A 27453-nucleotide genomic window follows, 5' to 3' on the forward strand; every position below is an offset into this window, starting at 1 on the left:
GACCTCGGAAGGGTATGGCTGCGTCTGCGGCAACCATTTCAAAATGGATTGGACAGACGATTGTACAGGCCTATTCGCTTAGGGACCGGGCTCCACCCTTCCCTGTCAAAGCACACTCTACCAGAGCGGTGAGTGCGTCCTGGGCCTTCCCGCATCAGGCTTTGTTGGTCCAGGTGTGCAAGGCTGCGACTTGGTCGTCAGTGCACACCTTTTTTCCAAATTTTACAAACTTGATGTTCTTGCATCAGCTGATGCCTCCTTTGGCCGCAAAGTTATCTGTGCGGCAGTACATTGAGGGGACCCTGGTTTTGCGGGTCCCTGACTGTTGGGGTTGTTTTCCCCTTGTTTGCTTTCCTGGGTCGTTGCTCCAGTTGAGCTTTTCTGTTACCCAGAGGATTTTCCTTTTTGTTCAAGTAAGGTTCCTTTCTCTGACGTGGGTGCTGCGTTGCCTTTATGACGGTTACGTTTCCCACCCCTCATGTCTACACTGCTTTGGGACATTCCATTGGTGAAGACTGAATGAGTGGGCGGCGACTTTCAGAGGACGTAAGAGAATACGGAATTTTTGTAAAATCTTACTGTAAAATTTCTTTCTCTGAGTCCTGACAGTCGCCGCCTCCGCCCCTCTATTGGGGTTCTTTGGACTTTAACTGCTTGCTACCAAACTGAGTTGGGATGGCTGATAGCAGGGGGGTATTGGACCAGTGGGACAGCCCCCATAGGTGTGTCTATGTAAATTGCTTTGTTTTTAACAAGTCTTATGCCTAGCTTGCTCCTATGGATAACAGGTCAATACCCATTGGTGAAGACTGAATGAGTGGGCGGCGACTGTCAGAGGACTCAGAGAAAGGAATTTTACGGTAAGATTTTACAAAAATTCAGTTTTTTGGGGCTGTTCCCTCTTGAAGGGTGTTTTTCTTTAAAAAGGTTTTTCAGATGGGGCTCCTGTGTCCTGGTTGAGCTACTGTGACCCGGTTAGGGCTCTTGTGTTTAGCCTTGAATTGTTTTCCCCATCCCTCATTTTGCTTTGCACTACTTTTGGACTTCCCAAAATATGATTTATGGAGCGCTGTGTCCTTTGATGAACTAAAGAGAAAATGGGATTTTTGTACTTAAACTTGTACCGTAAAATCCATTCCTGAGTTTGACGGATACAGCACCCACCTCTCTAAGGAGTTTTTTTTGATACTCCGAAGCACTACTTGCTACTAAACTTAATACCTATGGCAGTGAGGGCTTATATACCAGCTGGGGATGGCTCATGGGTGTAGCCAAGTTTTTTTGTTCTGCCTAGTACAACTACCCCAGAAGGCGATATTTACTGATCATTAACAGAGAGGTTCGACTGCACAGAGACTCCTATGGGAAGGCTATCGGTTAAAGAATCACTGCACAGAGCTCCACCTCAATTCACCAGGCTCCTGCTTCCATATGTTCGTTGTGCCATGGGGTGTCAAAAGGAGGAGAGCAGCCGTCCCTTGATGACAGGGGCGGAGCTTGACTCACTCTCCCTCAGCTTACCCATGAAGGTCACAATGAAGGGCTATTCTATTCAATTGCCGCACAGCAGGGGGTAAGTGGCGAGCGAGTGACGGTCCCCCCTCCCGTCAAGTGTCGGCTGCTCTCCTGCTCCTGACGCCCTGGAGCTCGGCAAACACATACAGGTCCTCTGCTGCCATCCCAACAACAGCCAAGTCTTGAATTGGCTGGGCTCTGAGTGGATGGTTTTTAAAGGCCAGACTGCAAGGTGTCTTATGCATGGCCCATTGTGAAACCTCTGTGCCGCTGCTATATCACTAAAGCTCCTGCTAAAGGTCAGAGGTTGGCACTTGTGATTTGGTCTCTGCCGCTATTTTGGGGAAGACCGGCTCTCGTGGAGGGGAAGAAGTTGCAGCCAGGCCCGGTCCCCAACAGGTCACTGACTGACACTGGGCCAGGGCCCGGGGGTTGGGGACCCCTGGGTTAGGCTGCTCACAACACAGGACTCCCCTCCAGTGGGTACCCAGCTTGTTACCAGAGAAAAAAACATGCACCAATAGAAAAAACGCTAGACCAAAGGATAAAAGTGTAGTTTAATTTAATAGTTTATACTTAAAACAGCCAATGTGTTTCTGGTGTCAAAATTAACTCCTCCTGCATCAGGGCATCAGTTAAAATAGGAAAATAAAAACCTTGAATGGACTCAAGTAGGGCTTTCTTGTGTGAATTATTTAGAAAAGCTAATTGTTGGATCAGGGGAGTAACTGGCCAGCAGTGTCTACGTGAGCAATCTAGATAATAAAAATTAAAAAACGTTTTTTTTAGTAGAGTAGGGGAAATCCCCTGTCCCCATGTCTGAATTTTATTTCAGATAGTAAGATAAATTTCTTTGATGTAGCCCCGGATAGCCCCAACAAGAGTTATAAACTCTCCCAATGCTATCCAAAACTAGAAATAAAGTTTTCAGCTCCATATTCACGCAAATGTAGTTTTTAGGATATGTTCTAGGTAATTTATGAAGCAATATTAAAATTGCATGGATGATGGTCACACTACAGGAGGGCTTTTTTTTGTCATTCATGGCAAGAAGCTGATGGTGGATTTGTTATTGAATACTCAGTATTGCTTATCAGATATGCTACAAGCTTTTGAAGTTATTGTAAAGCCCTGTGTTTTTTTTTATTTTTAGCTAAAATAAAAAAGATGTTATACATACCTGCTCTGTGCATATATAATTGGTTCAGTGAATACAGCATTAAGAAGTGGGTGCATAGACAACACTAGGTGAGAATGTTGCTGTTGAGCCAGTAGTGCATGTCATAGTTGCAAAGATTTGTAAAATTGGGGCCTTGGTATCTTAAATTCCGTTTGCAGTTCTGAGAACGATTTTAATGCGTCTTGTCGGAATAGTTGCGACATGTACCGAACACCCAGCGTCTCGCATGTTTGAAAGTCTTCTAATTTATCTAATTCTGAAAAGGTAGGGTTTCGTTATATGGAAGTTCCCAAGAGAAAACCCAACAATTTTAGGCTTCCCCTGATGAAAGCCCAAAGCTTTTTAAATAGATATATAATAGGTTCTGAACCAGGGAAGGCAGGAAAGCCGGCTTCTAGGTAAGACAGTGCTGTATAATGGGATACATCAGGAAGCAGAACTGTCAGAATTGGGTCAGAAGCATCTAGGATTCCCCATCCCCCTAGATGTTGGAGTTGGGAGGCCACAAAGTCTACAATTCGGTACCGCTACCCCCCCCCCGATCCTTACTACACTGTAGAGTGGAAAGACGTATTCTCGCTACCTTCTTCTTCCAAATAAGGGATCTAAATAAAGAATCTATACATATAAACCATCTCCAAGGTAGACCATTTTAATTAGGTTCACTCTACCTACGACTGAAAGTGGCAGTTTTCACCAGGAGTTGCATTTAACTTGAAATTGAACAAAGGGAGCAAGTTCATTTCTAAATAATTTGTTGGAACAGGAGTGACAATGACTCCCAAATACTTGAATTATGTGACCATTTTGAGAATTTGGGCAATCTGGAAGGGGGGCCAGGGGCTCATCTTAGGGGAGAATGACCGACTTGTCCCAATTAATGGAAAATCCAAATAAGGATCCAAAGTATTTGATAAGGAACATGACATTTGTAAGTGAGGCATCGGTATCACCCAGGTAAAGGAGTGTGTCATCCGCATATAGCGAGATTTTGTCTTCCCTATTACATCTAAGGAAACCTGCAATAGCTGGGGAGGATCTGACTGTTGCTGCCAAGGGTTCAAGGGCAAGTGCAAAATCAGGGTGACAATGGACACCCCTGCTCTGGTAAAGGGATCAGTCAAGTCCCCATTAATATGTAGCCTAGCCGTAGGAGCTGAATAAAGTAGCTGAACCCAAGCAATAAAGCGATCGCCTAAGTCAAAATGTCTTAACACCTCCAATAGATAAGACCACTCTATGCTATCGAAGGCCTTGGCTGCATCTAGAGCTAGGATTGCATGATTGCCCAAGTTAGTTACAGGTATCTGAAGGTTCAAAAACAATCTTCTGATATTTATCGCCGTGGATCTAGCGGGGATGAAACCTATGGATGATCTTAGAAAATACTTTCACCAAATGTGTAGCCAGGGTTCTAGCGAAGAGTTTAACGTCAGTTGTTAATAACGAAATGGGTCAATAAGAGTCTGGTAATAGGCAGTCTTTCCCAAGTTTAGGTAAGAGAATAATACCTGCCACATTCATAAACGGTGGTAGGTGTCCCAAATCGAAGGCCTCAAAGAAAACAGAATTTAATTGTGGTGGGAGGGTCTCAGCATATTTTATATACACCTCTGCTGGCAGCCCGTCTGCACCCCGAAATTTGCCTGATGGAGAGAGGGATAAATTGTCAAGCAATTCATCACTAGTCAAAGGCACATTCAACATATCTCTAGGCACATTCAACATGTCTCTATCAGATTGTGAAAGTTGCAGTATTCCACTCTCTCTCAAGAAGGACTGAATGGTTTCAGGCGTGGGTGAGACCTTGGAGGAATAAACGTCAATATAGAAATCTCGAAAAGTGGAAACTATAACAAAAGTGATAACCTATATTGTTCTATAGAACACTGGAATGAAGCACAAGTGCCTAAGAAGGGTAGCTTCATGAACTTTAATGTAAATAAAAAAGAGGGAATGCTACACACAAAAGTGATAACATAACAGGCACATCAGAAGGTATTAAGACAAGGTTGTCCTCTGGATGATGTGAGACTGAGGGGATGAACATCTGTGGAAACAAATTTGGCTTGGGGCTCCGCTGTCTGGTTTGCTGCTGGTGGTCCACACTTTCGGAACTCGTGGAATGTACAATGTCATTAGTATGACATCACTTCCTGGATGTGGTGTTATGTATTCAGCGAAGCATTTGAGGAACATGCACTTCTTCTTCAGGCTGTGAAGGAGTGTATGCTCCTCAAATGCGTCGCTGAATACAGAACGCCACATTCGGGAAGTGACGTCATACTAACTGCGCTGTGCATTCCACGAGTTATGGAAGCACTGGACACCACCGTCAAATCAGACCGCGGGGCCCCAAGCCTGAATTTCTTCCACGGATGTTCGTCTCCTCAGTCTCCCATCATCCAGAGGACAAGCCTGTGTTAATATCTTTTGATGTGCCTGTTATGTTATCACATTTGTGTGTAGCATTCCTTCGTTTTTATTCACATTAAAGTTCATGAAGCTACACTTAGTGGGCACCTAGGTTTCATTCCAGTGTTCTATAGACCGTTGGCCAATGCTTCTGCTGCTGCCTCCTGAGAGACTAGTAGGCAGAGAGGAGAGACAAGCTGCAGGCGAACACAGCGCTGCATTGAGAGAGGACTCATGTAAGTATTTAGGGAGGGGAGGGCACAACAAATTGTTAAAGGATTTTACTTTAATACAGGGAAGGCATTAAGGTCAAAATCGCTTTAACTTTATAGCCACTTTATCAGTTAAAGGTTCGGAAACTCCCATGTACAACATATATATCCAGTGATCTAATAATTTATCTACTTAAAAAATATACACTGTTGAACGCAATCATAAAATTTTGTGAATTTTGAGTGAAAGCTGAGCGAATTGTATGTGAAAACATAGGAGTAAACAGTGCCCTATCTTTGATGTCAGTGGAAAGAATAGTGCCCCATCCTTAGTGTCATTGGGAGGAATTGTGCCCCATTGTTGGTGTCAGTCAATGGAATAGTGGTCAAGTGCCGGAAAAAAAGCAAGCGAAGGGCTGAAGTTTGAGACCACTGCTGTATAGCATAAAAATAAGTAAAACAAAATTGTTATAGATATTTTTGCGAGGGGACCACAGTGGTATTTAACAACATAAAGTATAAAGATTACTCACATTCTTGAATTATATGGCTAGCGCCACAGTCAAATTAAATTCCATTTCTTGACATTTGTGTAGTACACCAACATTTTTAAGGTTTTGTTTTGGCAGGGTTTTTTTTATCATATTTTCTATCATTCTAAATAATTGGGCTGGTTTGCGAATTATGCACATGGTGTGGGAGAAGATATGGTCCACCTGGGCACAATTTTTTGGAGTAATACTTTCTGTTCTCTTTTGCAGGTATAAATGACCAAGGATTGTACCGGGTTGTGGGGGTGAGTTCAAAGGTCCAGAGACTTCTGAGTTTGTTAATGGGTATGCCACCATTTTAATAATTTTATTGTATACTAGCTAAGCACACTATAAATAACTTGTCACTTTAATTTTATTACATAAAAAGGTATATGATTTTTTTTTTTCTTGCATAAATGACATTCTGTGTACATGGTAGTATCGATATACTGAATATGGAGACATAAGACTACATGTATAAATGCTTTTAGGTAATAATCCTATTAGTGGCATATTTGAAGTTCTCGGTGCAGGCATGTTATCCATCTTATCCCCCAGCTCCCTGCTTTTTCTTACTCAACTAACTTAAGTTCACAGTTTAAGAAATAAATAAATGCACATCCTTTTGCAGTTAAAAAAATGTGCATTTTTTTCCTTTTAATTGGGAGCCTGGAAAGCATTGCACCCACGATTTGCTGTGCAGGGCTTTTACAACCAAGTTGTTACACATTATCAGGAAGCATCAATGAACTACCACAGTGCTCAACAGTGCCATGGTTGTTCATTGAGAACTACAAGCCGACAGCCGCAAAGGCTGCCAGATCTTGTAGTTTTCAATTCACAGAACTCTGTGAATGAGTGACACGGCCGGATGGGTGGAGCCCTGCGCGGTCGCATTCTCTGCAGATTCTGACAGAGTGGGTGGGGGGAGATCCCCACCCGCCTGTGACATCCAGGAGCTGGGAAGGAGTGGGACTAGTGGATTTGTAACATGTAACACCCTGAATATGGGTGTAACATCTTACAAAAGGTGAACTTATCCTTTAACTACTGTTAAGTAATAAACTAAACAGTAGTTGCTTGCCCACTTTCTTGAATGTCTTCTGCAGTCTATTTGGTCTGTTCCTGCTGAAGATGAGAAATTAGCGCTAGTATTTTAAAAAAAACAAAAACTTCATTGGTGGGCATTGCTGTATTAAACAATAACAAATTGGGCCAGATCTCATAAAGTGCATGTGTGAGATCAGATGAGATCTCCCATGAAGGCATTGATGGTGGAAACTCCCTAGGGGCAGCTGTGAGCCCCTAGGTATATCATCAATGACTATTGATATCTTTCTACAAACGGATGACATGTTTAGGGATTTGCAGGCAGAGTTGCATGCACAATGGATTTTTGTGTTACGGAGGTAAAGTTCTGCTTTTCTACCCCCAAACATTATATATATATATATATATATATATATATATATATATATATATATATATATATACAGTGGGTACGGAAAGTATTCAGACCCCCTTAAATTTTTCACTCTTTGTTATATTGCAGCCATTTGCTAAAATCATTTAGGTTCATTCTTCTTCCTCATGAATGTACACATAGCACCCCATACTGACAGAAAAACACAGAATTGTTGACATTGTTGCAGATTTATTAAAAAAGAAAAACTGAAATATCACATGGTCCTAAGTATTCAGACCCTTTGCTCAGTATTTAGTAGAAGCCCCCTTTTGATCTAATGCAGCCAGGAGTCTTTTTGGGAAAGATGCAACAAGTCTGTCACACCTGGATTTGGGGATCCTCTACCATTCCTCCTTGCAGATCCTCTCCAGTTCTGTCAGGTTGGATGGTAAACGTTGGTGGACAGCCATTTTTAGGTCTCTCCAGAGATGCTCAATTGGGTTTAAGTCAGGGCTCTGGCTGGGCCTTCAAGAACCGTCACGGAGTTGTTGTGAAGCCACTCCTTCCTTATTTTAGCTGTGTGCTTAGGGTCATTGTCTTGTTGGAAGGTAAACCTTCGGCCCAGTCTGAGGTCCAGAGCACTCTGGAGAAGGTTTTGTCCAGGATATCCCTGTACTTGGCCGCATTCATCTTTTCCTCGATTGCAACCAGTCGTCCTGTCCCTGCAGCTGAAAAACACCCCCACAGCATGATGCTGCCACCACCATGCTTCACTGTTGGGACTGTATTGGACAGGTGATGAGCAGTGCCTGGTTTTCTCCACACATACCGCTTAGAATTAGGGCCAAAAAGTTCTATTTTGGTCTCATCAGACCAGAGAATCGTATTTCTCACCATCTTTGAGTCCTTCAGGTGTTTTTTTAGCAAACTCCATGCGGGCTTTCATGTGTCTTACACTGAGGAGAGGCTTCCGTCGGGCCACTCTGCCATAAGGCCCCGACTGGTGGAGGGCTGCAGTGATGGTTGACTTTCTACAACTTTCTCCCATCTCCTGACTGCATCTCTGGAGCTCAGCCACAGTGATCTTTGGGTTCTTCTTTACCTCTCTCACCAAGGCTCTTCTCCCCCGATAGCTCAGTTTGGCCGGACGGCCAGCTCTAGGAAGGGTTCTGGTCGTCCCAAACGTCTTCCATTTGAGGATTATGGAGGCCACTGTGCTCTTAGGAACCTTAAGTGAAGCAGAAATATTTTTGTAACCTTGGCCAGATCTGTCCCTTGCCACAGTTCTGTCTCTGAGCTCTTCAGGTAGTTCCTTTGACCTCATGATTCTCATTTGCTCTGACATGCATTGTGATCTGGATGGTCTTGTATAGACAGGTGTGTGGCTTTCCTAATCAAGTCCAATCAGTATAATCAAACACAGCTGGACTCAAATGAAGGTGTAGAACCATCTCAAGGATGATCAGAAGAAATGGAAAGCACCTGAGTTAAATATGAGTGTCACAGCAAAGGGTCTGAATACTTAGGACCATGTGATATTTCAGTTTTTCTTTTTTAATAAATCTGCAACAATCTCAACAATTCTGTGTTTTTCTGTCAGTATGGGGTGCTATGTGTACATTCATGAGGAAGAAGAATGAACCTAAATGATTTTAGCAAATGGCTGCAATATAACAAAGAGTGAAAAATGTAAGGTGGTCTGAATACTTTCCGTACCCACTGTATATATATATATATATATGTATATTTTAACCAAGACCCTAGGGAATAAAATGGAGATCACTGCAATACTTTGTCACACTGTATTTGCACAGTGGTCTTACAAACGCATTTTTTTGGGGGGAAAAATAAAATTTTGAATAAAAAAAAAAATAAGAAAACAGTGAAGTTAGCCCAATTTTTTTCTATAATGTGAAAGATCATGTTACGCCAAGCTAATAGTTACCCAACATGTCATGCCTCAAAATTGCGCACGCTCGTGGAATGGCGACAAACATTGGTACTTAAAAATCTCCATAGGCGACTCTTTAAAATCACTGCGCAGAGCAGGCAAGTATAACATGTAATTTAACCACTTGCCGACCAGCCGCTGTAGTTATACCGCGGTCGGTCAGTTCTGTTAGGCGAAACAACGTACATGTACGTTGCTTCGTGTAGCAGTTAGTGTTGGTGCGTGCGCAGCCTGGCTAGAGTGGGAGCCAATCAGCGAGTCAGCAGCCGCAATGTCCGACAGGCACCCGGAATTGCTCCCCATGGGGACAGAATGGTGGTCTGCCGATGTGAACACGTCACACCACTGTTCTGTCAGTGATGAACACAGGGATCCTGTGTTCCTCCCATTTAGGAACACAGGTTTCTGTGTTCATCCAGTGAATACAACCCTCACACAGTTAGAAAGCACCCCCATAGGCACACATTTACCCTTTGATCGCCCCTGGTGTCAGTTAGGTGTCCGATCTGTCCGCCGCAATGTTGAAGTCCCGCTAAAAATCGCTGATCGCCGCCATTACTAGTAAAAAAATAAATAAATAAAAATGACATAAATCTTTTCCCTAGTTTGTAGACGTGATAACTTTTGCGCAAACCAATGATACACTTATTGGGATTTTTTGTTACCAAAAATATGTAGCAGAATATATATTGGCCTAAAATGATGAAAATTATGACTTTATTTTTATTTTATTTTTTTTATTTGGAATGTTTTATAGGAGAAAGTATTGTTTTTTTTTTTTTTTAATTTTTTTTTTTTTTAGAATTATTGCTATTTTTTTTTTTTTTTTATAGCACATAAAAAAAAAAATTGCAGAGGTGATCAAATACCACCAAAAGAAAGCTCTATTTGTGGGGAAAAAAAGGACATCAATTTTATTTGGGTACAGCCTCGCACAGTCACGCAATTGTCAGTTAAATTAACGCAGTGCGTACCACAAAAAATGGCCTGGTCATTAAGGGGGTAAAACCTTCTGGTCCTGAAGTGGTTAAAGGAGTTGTAAAGGTAGAAGGTTTTTTTATCTTAATGCATTCTATGACTAAGATAAAAAGTCTGCTGTGTGTAGCAGCCCCCCCCCCCCCCAACACTTACCTGAGGTCCTGCCTTGCTAAGTGAAGTCCACGAGTGTCTCAGCCGACCGAGATTCTCCTTCCTGATTGGTTGAGACAAAGCAGCGGGGCCATTGGCTCCCCTTGCTGTCAATCAAAGTCAGCTAGCCAATCAGGCAAGAAAGGGGGCAGGGCCGGGTTGGGCTCTGTGTCTGAATGGACACAGGGAGCTGTGACTCGGCTCTGGTGCCCCCATAGCAAGCTGCTTGCTGTGGGGGGCACTCAACAGAAGGGAGGGGCCAGGATCACAGAAGAGGGACGCTAGAAGTCCACTGCAACAGAGCAGGTAAGTATAACATGTTTGTTATTTTTATAGAAAAAAGAAAAAAAAAACGAGACTTTACAATCACTTTAAGAGATTTAAGTATAACCATATTCATTTAAAAAATACTAGGGTTACATTTTGTTGGTGGGTTTTGTTGTTGGAATAAAGGGTCTGTTTTACCTGCTGGCATATGATTAGATTTACAGTATGTATGATATGATTTAAACTTTAGCCAATACAATAAAATGTGACTGAATTAGGTAAATCACTATATTGCCACAGAGAAAGAGGTACATAAATCTGGTGTGTCCTAAACGATGTATTGTCAGAGCCGGCCTGACTTTGAGGCATTCATTGGTATTCTGAGAAGCTTGTTTAAAGCAGGCGGTGCTCCAGGTCCATGCATGCTCCATCTGTGCTGATAACACAGTGTTCTTTGGCACGGGAGACTAGAGGAAACCAGTGAGTGAATTCATTTCATTACCCTGGACATTATGAGAATGACAAATTGTTTGTATATCATACGCTGCAATCAATTCAGAACTGCAGATAAAAGTCCTCATGCAATTGTTTTAAACACTCACTTGACTTGTAATGATTAAACATCAGCATTAGACCTTTGTATTATTAATAGCTGTGCTTGTCTAAAATCAACATTACTCTCTGTTTCTTTTCATTATAATAAAAGTGTAAATAAAATAAAAAAAAAAAAAAAAAAATTGCAGCTGGATATACACTGGTATATGTAATATATTGTGGTTTTCATTTTAAATTACACCAAGACAAAGCTAAATCTACCCCAAAACTATTTCAAACAGCATTAAAAAATCTGAAATAGGAAGTTTAATTGATGATTCAATAATCCTTAAACCTTATATGAAACTTTAGTGATTCTGTATTGCATATACATTTTAAAGCTTCTCACTGGGATAAAGAGGTCTCTGCTCCCACACATTCTCACCCAGCTGTATCTGATTGCTATGTTAACCACTTGACCTCCAGAAGATTTACCATACCTTCCACAACCAGGCCAATTTTTGCGATACGGCACTGCGTTCATTTAACTGACAGTTGGGCTGTCATGGAGTGCTGTACCCAAATAAAATTTGTAAATTTTCTTCCAACAAATGGAGCTTTCTTTTTGGTGGTATTTGATCACCACTGCGGTTTTTTTTTTTTTTTTTTTTTTGCGCTATAAACAAAAAAAAATCAGTTTTTGGGAAAAAAATTTTTTTTTACTTTCTGCTATAAAACATCCAAAAAAATGTAAAAAATTGAAAATTTCTTCATAAATTTAGGCCAATATGTATTCTGCTACATGTGTTTGGTAAACAATATCCCAATAAGTGTATATCAATTGGTTTACACAAACATTATATAGTCTACAAACTATGGTATATATTTATGGAACTTTTTATTTATTTTATACTAGCAATGGCGGCAATCAACAACTTATAGCGGAACTGCGATATTGCGGCGAACACCCAGACACTTGACAATTTGTGGGAAACAGTGACATGAATACAGTGATCAGTGCTAAAAATATGCACTGTACTAATGACACTGGCTGGGTAGGGGTTCAACATCTAGGGAGCGATCAAAGGGTTACCTGTGTGCCTAGGTAGTGTTTGTGTATTGTATGTGCTGCTTTTACTAGGGGAAGAGATAGATTTTAGTCCCTGCTTTGCAGGAACACAAAACCCATCCCTTCCTTCCCTGTCAGTATGAATCTCTGCCTTGTTTACATAGGCAGAGCACTGTTCTGAGTCTCTGCCCAATGATCGACGGGTGTTGGCGGACATAGAGTGCCCAGCATTCGCAGATTAGCTTCTGCTGTGAATAATCATAGCAGAAGCGCTCCGTCGGCACCCCTTGCAGGCGAAAGTGCAGGTTCATGCGTTAAAGCCCACCCCTTGAGGGGCTGCATATATGCGTGTGGCCAGCGGGAAGAGGTTATTCCGTATAAGCACTTGTTTTTAATGTTTTACATACAGTATCTCACAAGAGTGAGTACACCCCTCACATTTTTAAAAAATATATCTTCATATAATTATATCTTTTTATGTGACAACACTGAAGAAATGACACTTTGCTACAATGTAAAGTATTCAGTGTACAGCTTGTATAACAGTGTAAATTTGCTGTCCCCTCAAAATATCTCAACACACAGCCATTAATGTCTAAACCGCTGACAACAAAAGTGAGTACACCCCTAAGTAAAAATGTTCAAATTGGGCCCAATTAGCCATTTTCCCTCCCTGGTGTGATGTGACTCGTTAGTGTTACAAGGTCTCAGGTGTGAATGGGCAGCATGTGTGTTCAATTTGGTGTTCTCACACTCACTCTCTCATATTGGGCATATAAAGAACTCTCTGAGGATCTGAAAAAAAGAATTGTTGCTCTACATAAAGATAGCCTAGGCTATAAGAAGATTGCCAAGACCCTAAAACTGAGCTGCAGCACAGTGGCCAAGACCATACAGGGGTTTAACAGGACAGGTTCCAATCAGAACAGACCTGGCCATGGTCGACCAAAGGAGTTGAGTGCACGTACTCAGCATCATATCTAGAGGTTGTCTTTGAGAAATAGACATATGAGTGCTGCCAGCATTGTTGCAGAGGTTGAAGGGGTGGGGGGTCAGCCTGTCAGTGCTTAGACCATATGCCGCACATCTGCATCAAATTGGTCTTCATGGCTGTCGTCCCAGAAGGAAGCCTCTTCTAAAAATGATGCACAAGAAAGCCTGCAAACAATTTGCTGAAGACAAGCAGACTAAGGACATAGATTACTGCAACCATGTCCTGTGGTCTGATGAGACCAAGATAAACGTATTTGGTTCAGATGGTGTCAAGTATGTGTGGCGGCAACAAGGTGAGGAGTACAAAGACAAGTGTGTCTTGCCTACATTCAAGCATGGTGGTGGGAGTTTCATGGTCTGGGGCTGCATGAGTGCTGCCGGCACTGGGGAGCTACAGTTCACCCTATTGAGCATCTATGGGATATCCTCAAATGAAAGGTGGAGGAGCGCAAGGTCTCTATCATTCCACCAGTTTTGTGTTGTCATCATGGAGGACTGGAAGAGGACTCCAGTGGCAACCTATGAAGCTCTGGTGAACTTCATGCCCAAGAGGGTGTAAAGCAGTGCTGGAAAATAATGGTGACCACACAAAATATTGACAACAAAGAACAAAGAAAGGGCCCACCTTATCCTCAATATAGGCTTTATTAATGAAACGTAAAAATGACTACTCACAAACAATGATATAAACCAGCATATCAAATCAGAATATCAGGAGTAGTCCATGTGAATGTCCACTGTCCTTAACGGATGACGGCTAAAGCGTTTCGAGGCTTCGCCTCTTCCTCAGAGCCACTGTGCCATGTTAAACTCACCAGTTTATATAGCAAAAAAAGGCCCAAGCCTCATCTGTGGGGCCTTGGAGAACTCCTCCCTCATGGGTGTGGTTACAATGCTTTTAACCCATGCCACACACACCACTACTATCAGGCCACAGAGCTGTGGATTCATAGCACTCAGGGTACACTAGAGAAAGACGGGCCCTCAGGCCACCCTCATGAAGTCTTTTTCTGATTGTTTGGTCAGATACATTCACACAGTGCTCTGCTGGATGTCATTTTGTAAGGCTCTGGCAGTGCTCATCCTGTTCCTCCTTGTACAACGGAGTAGATACCGATCCTGCTGATGAGTTAAGGACCTTCTACGGCCCTGTCCAGCTCTCCTAGAGTAACTTCCTGTCTCCTGGAATCTTCTACATGCTCTTGAGAATGTGCTGGGAGACACAGCAAACCTTCTGGAAATTGCATTTATTGATGTACCATCCTGGAGGAGTTGGACTGCCTGTGCAACCTCTATAAGGTCCAGGTATCACCTCATGCTACCAGTAGTGACACTGACCCTAGCCAAATGCAAAGCTAGTGACAAACAGTCAGAAATGATCATTAGAAAAAAAAATGTCAGTTGTCTGCTCTTGTAAGGTCATCTCATTGTTGCCCATCTAGTGCACACCTGTTGTTAATTTCGTTAACACCAAGTAGCTAAAACTGATTTACAACCCCCTCTGCTACTTAACTGACCAGATCAATATCCCAGGAGTCTAATTGACTTGATGCTATACTCTGATTTAAAAAGTATGATCTGGCGCAGAGCTGCCAACCTGTAGCAGTAAAACTACTGTAGGGCAGTCAGCAAGTGGTTTAAAAACAAAAAAAAAAAGAATGCCCCTTTTTACTTGCCTTACGTGTTCTTGTTACACCTCAATTCTGAGTCCGTATACTTTCTGCTTGGAGTTCTTCTTTGGGTCACACAGGCAGTGACATAGACACTTCTATGAGATGGCCGCTGGCTGGGTTCTTTCAGGAGAGAGAAGAGGACTGATGTCATCGCTGGGGGTGGGTGGGCGCAGTGGGGGACTGTTGAACTTAGAGAAGAGTGCTGGATTAGCTGTCCTCTGTACCGGAAACTGCGGCAGCAAGAGACATGGATGGGGTACTTAAGTATTGTTGGCTTCACCAGGTAAGGGGAAAAAGACTGTCAGCACAAATTGGGGGGGGGGGGGATAGCGTGGGAAAAGAGGGTTTGGTAAGAAGTGAAACAAATATAAGGACACTCCAGCCCAGTTCATTGTTACAAACACCATGTATTTAAGTTAGTGGATAAATATATTCTCAAAAGATGTGAATATACAAGCAAGAGTGAACATGTTTCAAGGGATATACCCTCTTCCTCAGGGCTAACATGCTTGCTTGGCTGCTTACCTTTAAGTAATCTCCACGTACAATCAAATGCTGTATAGCTCCTCCCCTCCCGTCCCCGTGAATGGGGTGAAACTATACCTGGGCACATAATCCCTTGGATACTGCAATGGACTGATGCCAAAAATAAGGTAAAAAAAGCCAAGACCGCACGAAGGACCATTGGTTCATGATGGTATAAAGAAACAAATGTGAATTGGCCAGATAACAATAATCGTATAGTGATTGAATCATTGAATATCTACTATTGAGCTACAGAGAGACTTCATAAGGGATCCTAAGGAATCCCCCCCTTTAACTGACCTGCCATGTGGGTTGCAAGACTAAGACCGCACCACTGTGGCCATGTCTGTTGGTTGTTCCTTGCTGTCTATTAGAATGACGCTCGGAAAGTGGACGTGGATGTAAAGAGCCTGGAGTGCACATAAGGAAGTCACCCCATCCTTCATGGAACACGCATGTGGGTTTGACCAATCTCTCCTGGGATGAATGCCACACCTCCCCTACTTGTATCCTCTGAGAAATTGGATAACGCTGACAACTGATGCTTCAGTGAGCAGATATATGGGGCAAAAGCAAACACCCACGGGCTGTATAAAAACGAACAGCAAGGAAAAAGTAAAGAACACATTGAAATGGTTAATGTATATAACACAGAAGGAAATGATTGAGGCAAAAGGGTATATTGTGAAAAATACAAAAAAGAATAAAAAAAAAAGGATAATTAACAACCCATGCACACTAGATACCAAATACTGAAATGGTCCTTGTATCTCTCAGGTTAGTTTTATCCCAGAATGGGACTTAGCCTGTCACAGGCTTTTGATGGAGACAAGTGGCTCTTTCAACCGTATCACAATTGTTTTGTTTAATAGACAGTGCTTTACCAAACTAAATATTATTCAATTAGGATTACCATCTACTTTAGACATTAATGGGATGTTTGTGTAGCTGCCCATTGCCCCACCAGCGTGTCCTCTTCTGTGTAGCATTTCTCGTACTTGGGGATTACACTTGTCTGCCACAGCATTGCATTAGCCTGTAGAAGCAGAAACTAATACTAAAGCAAAAAAAAAAAGTGCCATGTACTGCTCAGTAAAATATCATCTCTAAAAGGAAATCTCACAAAGAACAACCCTCTTTAGAGAAGTCTCAGATGGAATCTGATTCTCAGAATCCTGAAATAATTTTAGGTATCAAAGGTTTGGCTTTATTGCCCCGAAACCAGAATGTTGCCCAGAAACCCAGAAAGGGCAGCTTCTGTTGAAGACAATTTTACACAGGTTAAAAAAAAAAAAATAGAAAAACCCTTTCTAATGATTTTGTCCCAAAAAAAAAAAACATCAGTGGCTTTAGCAATTTGAAATAAATTTAAAGCCAAGCAAGATCTAAAATCTCATATAGCAAGCACCACAAATTTTAAACTGGATAGGATAGCATTGACTATGGCTTTAATATCGGCTGAATTTCTTCTTTCCCTTTTTGAGAACATGTACTTTTTTATTTGAATGTTGAGGGGTCATAAATAGAGTACAAGTTAAGACAAGAAGACACTGATTTAGTAAATATTCCTTCCACTTCTTCCTCTGTGTGGCAGGCACTTGCTCTATAATGTGGCAGGTAAATAATTGATAAAGCTTCCACACTGTAGGCTGTGCCGTATAACATGGAAATGTTGAAAGAGGACAGTGACTTGCTTTTACCTGTCTAGCAGATATTATTTCTGTGTAAACTAACAATGACCAATTTGCAAAAAAAAATCTCCTGTGTGTACATTGTACTTTATTCTCTTGTTAGGGTGTCATATATTTTTCCCCTGTTACACCAATTACACATGTCCTCGGGATAACTGCCTACTGGCTTGAAATACTGTTTGTTGATCTACATTGCATGGTATTTAAAGAGAACCAGCCACAAGTAAGATAATCATAGTATTCAGGGACACTAAGAGATATGAGACAACATTGCGGGCTATTGCATTCCCACAGTTGTGAGAATACCCAAACAGTGCCTGCATCTAACTGGTTATAGGTGCTGTTTGGCTGAGAATTTTACTTCTGACTCCTTTTACAAAAGTCAGTTGAAAAATTTACTTTTGTAGAGACAGATGGGGCTGACAGGGCTACCCACAGAACGAATTTCAGCTGATTAAGCAGGAAAATTACAAAATTAGATTTTTTTGCCTAAAGGTAGCTGTAGATTCTGGGAGTTAAAGTGGAACTTAAAGCGCTATAGTTACCTCTTCTCTACAGTCCTGGTACCTCGCTGGCTCCAGCATCTTTTCCCCGCATGCCAGTCTTTGTGCATCTCTCTTTGGTGTGGGTTGATGTAACTTTTTCACACAGAGGAGTCAGTCATCCTGGCACACAGGGATCGTGCTTGCATGGTAAGATGAGCTGCGCATGCACAGCTTAGTTCATATTCTATGGAAGACTGCGAGCAGGCAAGTAGTTCTACTTTATTGTAGAAGATCCTGCTTGCAGTCAGTTGTCAGAGAAGAGAAGTACTGCCCTCCCTGCTAATTGCCTAAAATTGTGCTGTTTAATACAAGCTGCCTACTACATGCTTATTACAGTATCATATAACCGAACCCAGTAAAGTGTATGTAAACTCGAGTAATTAACCACTTAAGCCCCGGAAGATTTTACCCCCATTCCGACCAGGGTTTTTTATGCGATTTTTTTACTGCGTGACTTTAACGGACAATTGCGCAGTCGTGCGACGCTGTACCTAAACAAATTTCACGTCCTTTTTTCCCCCACAAACAGAGCTTTCTTTTTGTGGTATTTGATCACCTATGCGATTTTTTAATCATGCGCTATAAACAAAAAAAGAGCGTGAATTTTGCAAAAATAAGAATATTTTTCACATTTTTTTTATATGAAATTCCCCCAAAAAAATTGTAAAAATCAAAATTTTTTAACATTTTCGGCCAATTTGTTTTATGCTACGTATGTTTGGTAAAAAAAAATCGCAAAAAGCGTATTTTGATTGGTTTGCGCAAAAGTTATCGCGTTTACTAACAAAGGGAAAGATTTTTGTCATTTATGGTGTTTTTTTTTTTTTAACGAGTAATGGCGGCGATCTGCAATTTTTTTTTGCGGAACTGCGACATTGCGGCGGACAGATCGATCCCTTGACTGACATTTTTGACACTTTTGGGGTTACCAGTGACATTACTGCAGTAATCAGTGCAATACATATGCACTGTTGCTGTAAAAATGACACTGGCAGGGAAGGGGTTAACTGTATTGGAAAGGGAGGGGTTAAGTGTGTCCTAGGGGCGTGCTTCTAACTGTAGTGGGACAGGTCTACTATTGTAAAAACAGAGATCAACGGTTCTACATAGTAGAACCGTCTGATCTCCATTTTTACACAGGGGAGAATGACAGGCGGCCCGCCTTTCTACCGACGATCGTAGTGTGACCGGCGGACATCGGGTCCGCCGGTCACACGCGCGGACTCCTCCGTGAACGAGCCGGGTCGGGCGTGCGCTCGCCCGCTATTGGCTCACAAACCGGTCACAGGCTAGTGACGTATATATACGTCACTTTGCCTGGCCGGCGCTGACCGCCACAGTATATCTACTTGCGACAGTCGGCAAGCGGTTAAAGTGGAAATAAAACCTAAATTTTCCTTTGCAATCATTAATGTAAGCGGAGCCTTATGTCTCAAAATGTAAAAAAAAATCAGTCTTTCTACCTTTATTTTGCAGTATTCAGTGCTGTCACATGACTTAAATTCCTCCTCCTTCTGAGTTTAAGAGCAACAAGTGGGTGTGGTTACTGAAAACTAGTGACATCACTTCCAGGGAGGGGGACCGTTTTTGTGTAGCCAGTGGGTGTATACATGATGGGAGGAGCTGATCATAGGTTCCCACCGAGTGTTCTCTCATCAATAAGGATGCATTGTACTTCCTAATTCATGATGTAAAAACATTCTTATGTGTTATTGCAACGCATGACAAGCAGAGAACATATGACAAGCAGAGAACTCCACATGACCCAACATTGTCGTGTGAGTGCAACGCATGACAAGCAGAGAACTCCCCATGATCCAACATTGTAGTGTTCTTGTAACAAATGACAAGCATAGAACTCCACATGATCCAACATTGTAGTGTTATTGCATTACTAGCAGAGAACTCCACATGATCCAACGTTTTTGTGTTTGTGTATACAGTGCAGTGTGTGTGTCACGTGATGGTGTATACAGTGCAGTGTGTGTGTCATGTGTTGGTGTATACAGTGCAGTGTGTGTCATGTGTTGGTGTATACAGTGCAGTGTGTGTCATGTGTTGGTGTATACAGCGCAGTGTGTCACGTGTTGGTGTATACAGTGCAGTGTGTGTCATGTGTTGGTGTTTACAGCGCAGTGTGTATCACATGTTGGTGTATACAGTGCAGTGTGTGTCATGTGTTGGTATATACAGCGCAGTGTGTGTCACGTGTTGGTGTATACAGTGCAGTGTGCGTCATGTGATGGTGTATACATTGCAGTGAGTGTTCCAGCCTTACAATGACTTCTATCTCCCCCAAAATGAGAATCAGCTGATTGTCTGGCTCAGATTAGACTTTCTAAGCTACATAATCAGCTAACCTAAAAATGAATAATATCAAAGTTAAACCTATGTAACATACTAATCATGGGCACATTTTCAAAGTCCCCTTTAATGTTCCTTATTTCTTCAATTTTGATCTAATATTTATACTATTATGGATCCTTTAAAATGCCAAATAATTGGATAAAATCTTGGAGCTATTAAAGATTATTGAAGTCCTGTGTGTATAGTCTCCAGTAGCAGATTTCTTTATGTTTATCACCTACTACAAGTGAAAGTCTCCTTATGGACCACTCTGCAATGCTGTATATATGAAAGATAAACTTTCCCTCCAAATGGATTGTATCACTTTGATACAGGAACAAAGATATAATTTCTCTCACAAAGGTCCTATATGGAATATAGCCCACATATTAACACCCTGATGGGGGTTCTACTCCCTCAACTAACATTTTATCACATGCATGCTGTCTTTTTGTTTGTTTGTTTTTTTTCTTTGGCTAAAGGGTTTTTCTACTATGGGGTTGATATACTAAAACTGGAGAGTGCAAAATCTGGAGCTGTGCATGGTAGCCAATCAGCTTTTTTGGGCCGGTTCACACTGGATGTGGTGCGAATTTACAGCAAATTCGCTGCCGATTCCGCACTGCATCAGAATCAAAAGCAGTTCACACTGTGCTCTGCGAAGCGCTGCAGGTGTCAATATAAAGTTAATGACACCCCTAAATCGGTTCGCAGAATGCAGTTCGAACTGTGAAATAGGACAGGAATTAGATCGCATGGGTTTGAACAGCCATGCAATCCGATTCTGATGCAGACAAAAAAAAAAGGGTCGTACACGAGTTTGTTTCGAATGCAATGCAAATTGGAGATATTAAAGATAATTGAAGTCTGGTGTGTATACAAACTGTATGGCTGAATTTGCATTGCACAAACATTGCATGTGATCTGCACAGCAATGCGGTGCAAACCATATTGCATTGCACCAGTGTGAACCGGCCCTAACTTCAACTTGTTCAGTTAAGCTTTTACAAAAAAAACTGGTAGCTGATTGATTTCTATGAACAGCTGCACCAGATTTTGCACGCTCCAGTTTTAGTAAATCAATCCCAAGATGGCGTTGAATTTTTGTTATAATTTTTCAATAAATTTACAATTTACTGAATTGGGTATATACTGTATATGTTTATGTGGACTACCGGTGGGCAGATGCAAATATAGCATTATTGATGAACCTACATAATTGCATTTCCATGTTCCGTCTACTGTGGGATACCAGATATGGTGAATATAGGGTAATTGTTAAGTAACACTTTAAACTTACTGCAGTATTTCAGAAAAGTATACCCTTGCTTTTTAATGTTTTAAGACCATATTCCTGTATATTCTTGATATCTTCTTTTGGAGATGTGAAAGCTGGATGCGATGTTGACCTAAGTGCAGCTGGAGAGTGGGAAGTCAAGACCGTCACAAGTGCTTTGAAGCTGTATTTAAGGTTAGTTTAAAAGTTATAACTATTTCCTTATGTTATAATACTGCCACCTAACCAGTGTGTATTAATGAAACCAAGAAATTTGCAGGGAATTAGAATTTTAGATTTTGATTCAGACTCATTCTGTGTTTTATAATTGGCTTACCTGTGTAAATATGACCTCCCGTAGAACCCTAACTAGCCAAACATGCACAATGAACCCATGGTAATCCAGTGGCCTTTCACTCCCGAACAAAAACACTGACTCGTTAGTTTTCAAAATAGTTTACACCAGTCTTGCACCTAAAGGAAGGTTCCCCATTACTACTATACAGTAAACCCCCCTCCATCGTGGGGGTTACATTTTGGACCCGCAAAAAAATGCAAAATAGAAAGACCCAATTTAAATACACTGTAGGCATGTTTTTATAACTTTCACTGTACTTTTAAAGCATTTTAAGATCTTTAACCTCCCTGGCGGTATGATTATTTCAGATTTTAGGTGCTGAAAGCGGTACCATTATTTTGCATGTAATTCTTAAGAATGAGCAGCTCAAACCAACTATTTACATATGATTTTTTTTCTACTGTGCGTTCTTCTTTATAACATCTCGGGTATGATAACGTTTGAAACCCAAAACCATAAATTATAATATAATAAATAACTATAAATAATAACAAATAATAATATAATAATAATAATAATACCATTTATTCAATAAATTATAGAAAATAACATAATCAAAAACACTGACATTTTTTTGGGCCAAACAAGGATGCAATATTAGTAGTCATTTTGCTTCAGTAAATGTCCCGGGTATGGAAAATTTTAAAACCGGGTACAGCACAAAGTCCAACGTCACAATCAGGCAATAGTACTGCGTTTCTTTACTAATTTTGCTTCCAGTGGTCACGTTTAGAGCAGCAAACCACACACATCCTTGTGGGTGCAGGCTTCTTTTCTGTTGGTGGAATGTAGTCCATAAAGTGATGACCAGTTAGGCGTTCGGGGTTCACAACACCAGCAGCACGACGTCCAGATCTATTTACAGGCGTTGGTGTTTGGTGCCTGAGAAATATCAGTTCAGCACCTTTACAAAGTCCACATGAACCACAGGCCTGTCGCTCTTTTTTTTTTTTTTTTTTTAGTAGAATGAATGCGTTCCACAAACATTGTTCAAGAAGATGCCTGAAGATTTTTTTGTAATATTTTTTTTGTTTCCGCATTGCCGGATAAAAAGTCTCCCTCCCATGGTGTTATTGTAATCCATCACCAGTTGTGGTTTCATTACGTCTTTTCCACCTTTTGTGTGTACCATGAGAGTAGAGGTGTTGTGAATGGTACACATCTTTTTTGTCGCGCCATCTCAATGCCATCATTTTGCCTTTCTGCCAGGCAACTATTTCTCCTGCCTTGAGCTTTTTATTGACCAAGGTTGGCGGCATGTCACACCGGTTAGCTCTAACGGTCCCATATGCATCCGTCTTGTTTTGAAGAAGGAACTCATAGAGTTCTGGAGACGTATAAAAATTGTCTGTGGTTACACAGTACCCCTGATTCAGCAATGGCTTAATCAACGTAAGACCTGAAGCGGTTGCCATTCCATAACTGCTGAATCGTTGGTTGAATTTGGTTCCTTTCCCAGTGTATAGGACCGAATTCCTTATGTAACCAGTGCTGGATTCACATAGCATGAATGATTTTATGGGAAAGCGTGCTCTCTTTGACGCTATATACTGTATCCAGCTGAGTCTTCCTTTGTAGGCAATTAGACTTTCGTTGATACAAATGTCTCTAACTGGTACATAGGACTGCTGGAAATTTTTTAGAATAATTTGATAAACGTCCCAAATCTTTTTGAGTTTTGGAGCTGGATGAGAAGTTTCATCAAATTCATCATTATTTGCAAAGTGCAAATATTTCATGAGTGAAAATTTGTATTCCGACATGACCGTGCCAAAAAAAAGGAGTGGCCAGTAATTTGTTGGTGGTCCAATACCACTTCTGCAGGGGTTTCCCCACCACTCCCTGCAGAATAATTAGGCCCAGAAACTTCCAGATGTCCGCTTTGGTCACTGGTTCCCACATTCTGCTCCTTGAAAACCGCCGATGCGCAGCAGGTTGTTGCTCCTGGTACAGATTTGTTTCCATAACAATCTTTTCAATAACCTCATCGGTCAAAAAGAGTTGGAGGTATGCCAAGGGGTTGTCATCCTTAACATCCACTTTGATACCAGGTGCTCCAGTAAAGGGGAACCATGGGGGCGCTACGTGCTCCGTACCGCATTCAATCGAGCACCAAGTCTGCACATCGCTGGGCACAGTCGCAGGATTATTGCTGAAATCACTTTCTGCGTCCGATGACGAACTTCCCCACTAATCGCTATCACTCCATTCTGCAAGCGATTCTGTATCGCTGTCGCTGTTTTCCAGCAGGTCATATACCGCTTTTGAGGTGGCAGCGCGCTTTTTTGACGATGCCATGGTCGCTCTGCAGTTTCCAGACACAAAGTGCAGGAAAAATGCAGGAAGGGAACTGGGGAAAGCACTGGGGAGGCAAGCTAAGGTCTATTTATTTTATTTTAATAATGTAATCCAATAGGATTACAATATATCAGTGTGTTTGTGTTTTTAACTTTTTGAATTTGCTGCCGGTTCCACCCCCCAGCGATGTGACGCTTGCAGGAGACGGAAGCCGGGGCTCACAGCATCGGGCGGAAGATCGGGCCGCCGTATGCTGCAGGGACACATCGCAGGATCCCGGGACAAGGTGAGTACCCTCTCTTTCAGGATCCAGTGATGCTTCCTGGCGGTACCCCCAGTGTGGCTCAGGGTTACCGCTAATGGCAGTGAAATTCCACCCCGAGCCACACTCTGGAATACCGCTAAGGAGGTTAAACACACTTTTAAAACAATAGAAACAAATTTAAACACATACAAGATACTGAGAGACAGAGCAAGAGCAATGGAAAACACAAAAATATTTAATTAACAATGATTTAATTAGTAAAATAATATTAACAGGTCTTACAGAAAAAAAATGCAGTATACCGGGACGGCAAAAACTGAACGGCGATATAAGGGGGGTTTACTGTATTTGTCTCATACATGGGGCGATTACTGTGTGACTACTCAAGTCACATCTGAAATGACACTTGTGTGAACCAGGCCTTACCTGAAAATGAAACAAACCAAAATATGGTCAGTTCAAAAATTGTTGTTTCTTTGTTCTGTGTTTGTTGGTTTGGAAACTGTTAATCTTTAATATAAAAGTATTCCTTCAAGTAAATGAAATTAGAGTATATAATACCCTGCATTTTTGTATCTGATAATTTTTTTTTTTTTCTATTTCACACATGTAGACCCAGCTGTCTAGCAAAAATGTCAAACTAGGACAAAAGTATATTACTACCAGGAGTGCTTGCAATGGTCACATTAAACTATTTAAACACATAAGCCCATTTAGGCTTAAAGTGTTTGTTACCCCAGCATTTTATATTCCTGATATGCGCCTGCTGTACCATGTATTTGTATGAGAAAGTATCCTGTTCTTTGTCCCTGGTGATCCTGCCAGTCCCTCTGCTTTCCTATTAACAACTGACTTCACTAAGCAGGAGAAAACATCGTGGTCAGTTCTCAAGTTATGCTGGGAACTCAGCCTGCTCTCCTCCTATAATCAGACTTGTCCTGATACGCCCCTGCTGCACAACCATTCACTGGGAAGCTCGGTGTACTGTTGCTTCACCTCCCCCAGCTCTTATGCAAAGAACAGAGGGAATGTGATCACTTATAAAAAAAGGGAAAAAAGGTATTTATAAGATTTTTTCTCTTTTGTTCATTGACAAACACAGCCCTCCATATTCAGAATCATGGGGTTATATCGCCCCCTACAGGAGTAGGACACTAGGCAGCAAAAAGACTTGGCTACGCCTATGGGGAGTCCTAGCTGGATACATCCCCCCTCTCTGCTATAGGCCTTCAGTTTCTTTTTTTGCCTAGTCAGGAATAAGGACCGAATTCCCTCCTGGGATATTTGATTCTGACACTTTCTCCTGTTTTTTTCCTGTGAGATCTACAATCAACTGCAAGGCTGGGCGATGGGCTGGATACATGCATACGACCGGGTCTCAGCCTGAGTCGCAGCATTCCTCCTGGCCGACAGCCCCCCATTTGATGGAGAGGGGTTCTAACTGGAGTGGTGCCTGTCTCGTTCCGTGGTATGGTGAGTAAGAGGTCCCCCTTCTCCTACTGGATGCTGTGTGAGGTAGAAGCGGGTCCCTCCCTGGGACAGTCAGACCTGCGGGTTCCCCTCCTCCCCCTTCCAGACCCCCCCTGTGTTTTGGTGTTCCCTGTGGGTCATCTTCGTACCCCCTCCTCCGGGGTAGCGCGCGGGGGGGGGGGGGGGTTAGCAGGTAGATGGGGATGGTGTGCAGCCCTGTACTGGTGGGGGATGGGTAGGCATGCCGCAGGGGGGACAGACTTTCCAGCTGGCGTGGGTGCTGTCAGTTGCTTGTGGTCCTGTGCCCGGATCCCCCTCTTGTGTTGTGTAGGTGTCCTGGGCTCCAGAGGTCCCTTTTGGTTCCCTTGGAGCCTTGTCATTTTGCTGTGGTTGGCGTCATTACTTTGGGGCCTGTGTGTGTCTCTATACCGGCAGCCATGTTTGTGTATTCCAGCAGCCATTTTTGGTTGGTCTGGTGTGCATTGAGAGCGGAGGCCATGACAGTGGAGCTTCTGGGTGGCGATCATGGCTGTGGGGGGCTCCTCCTTTTCCCCCTGGTGTTGACTCCTGGGTTTCCTTTTCCCCCGGACGCCGCACGTGGAAACTGGCTATCTCCAGTGCAGACCAGTGCTACAGGTTGTGAGGTGCTCTGCTTTCGGTACCCCTGTGGTGATACAGGTGCGATGCCTTCAGTGGGTGAGATCCCTAGAGGTGCTAGACACTTTTTTGCTAATGGATTCCACCTTTACCATGGACGGTGGTCTTGGAGTCCTTTGTTTCCCAGGTGGAGGTGGCCTTTGGGCGAAGAGCTAGCAGAAAGGGTCCCCAGCCCTCACCTTGTTGCCACGCTCCCTTATCTATCAGATAGTGAGGATGATTCCTCCACAACTATTGCTGCGCATGAGAAGGCACTGGTTGATGCACTGATTACATTTGTGCGGGAGACTTTGAAGATGGTGGATGCAGCTGAAGTGGCTGCAGAGATGGACGTGCCTTTTGGCAAACACAAGCCGTCTTGCACGGCAAAAGTGTTCCTTTAGCCCTCCTATTTTGTTTAATTTGTCTATAAAGATTGGGAGTATCCAAAATGTCCCTTTTGTGGTTCCTAAACGCTTTGTGGTGAGGTACCCATGTGAAGAGTCACTCCTTAAGAAGTGGACTGTCTCACCAGTGGTGGACTCTCCTGTCTCCAGGTTGAACAAGGCAACCATCATTCTGGTAGAGGAATCCCCGGCCTTTAGGCATCTAGCTGACAGAAAAGTGGAGTCTGTGGCCTTCAATATGTTCACTATTGCTGGTTCAGCGCTGAGGCCGGTCCTCACCATTGCCCTGTCGCAAACACTGAGTGGGCTAAACTTTTTTGTGCTGTGATCTGGGGGTGAGCAGATTTCCTCTGCCTTTGCTGAGTTGGAGGACCAATTGGACCAGGGGCTGCAATTTGTCTGTGATGCCCCTTTGGATGCGGCTCCCTTGATTTCAAAGCTATCTGTTTCGGCAGTGGCGCTTAGGCGTGTGTTGTGGCTTAAGTGTTGGTCTGCGGACCAGATTTAAAAAAAAAAAAAATTCACGGACTGATTTACCCTTTCAAGACGATCACCTGTTTGGGGCTACCCTGGATGACATTATTTAGAGTCTTACAAAAGGGGGGTGGGGGGGGGGGAGCACCTTTCTTCCACAGTCTAGGAAGGGAAAAGAACCTTGTCGCAGACGCGGTCCTTCTTTTTTTTCATCCCTTAGGGTCCACTGACAAAGGTTCAGAACCTTTCTAGCCCTCCTCGGGAGGTTCCAAGTGGCCCTGGTCTGG

General features: G+C 42.5%; 1 protein-coding gene across 2 annotated transcripts in view; it reads left to right on the forward strand.

Annotated features, from left to right (window-relative positions):
* The window catches only part of ARHGAP10 (Rho GTPase activating protein 10), a 704315-nt gene that overhangs the window by 415205 nt on the left and 261657 nt on the right, over window positions 1–27453 (forward strand). For both annotated transcript variants that reach the window (XM_082261305.1, XM_082261306.1), the window contains 2 exons: window positions 6084–6158; window positions 21366–21453. In XM_082261305.1, coding sequence (XP_082117431.1) covers window positions 6084–6158; window positions 21366–21453 — 163 coding nt within the window. The remainder of the gene's footprint in view (window positions 1–6083; window positions 6159–21365; window positions 21454–27453) is intronic.

This window comes from Pelophylax lessonae, assembly GCF_965119305.1.
Source record: "Pelophylax lessonae genome assembly, chromosome: 1".
NCBI lineage: Eukaryota > Metazoa > Chordata > Amphibia > Anura > Ranidae > Pelophylax > Pelophylax lessonae.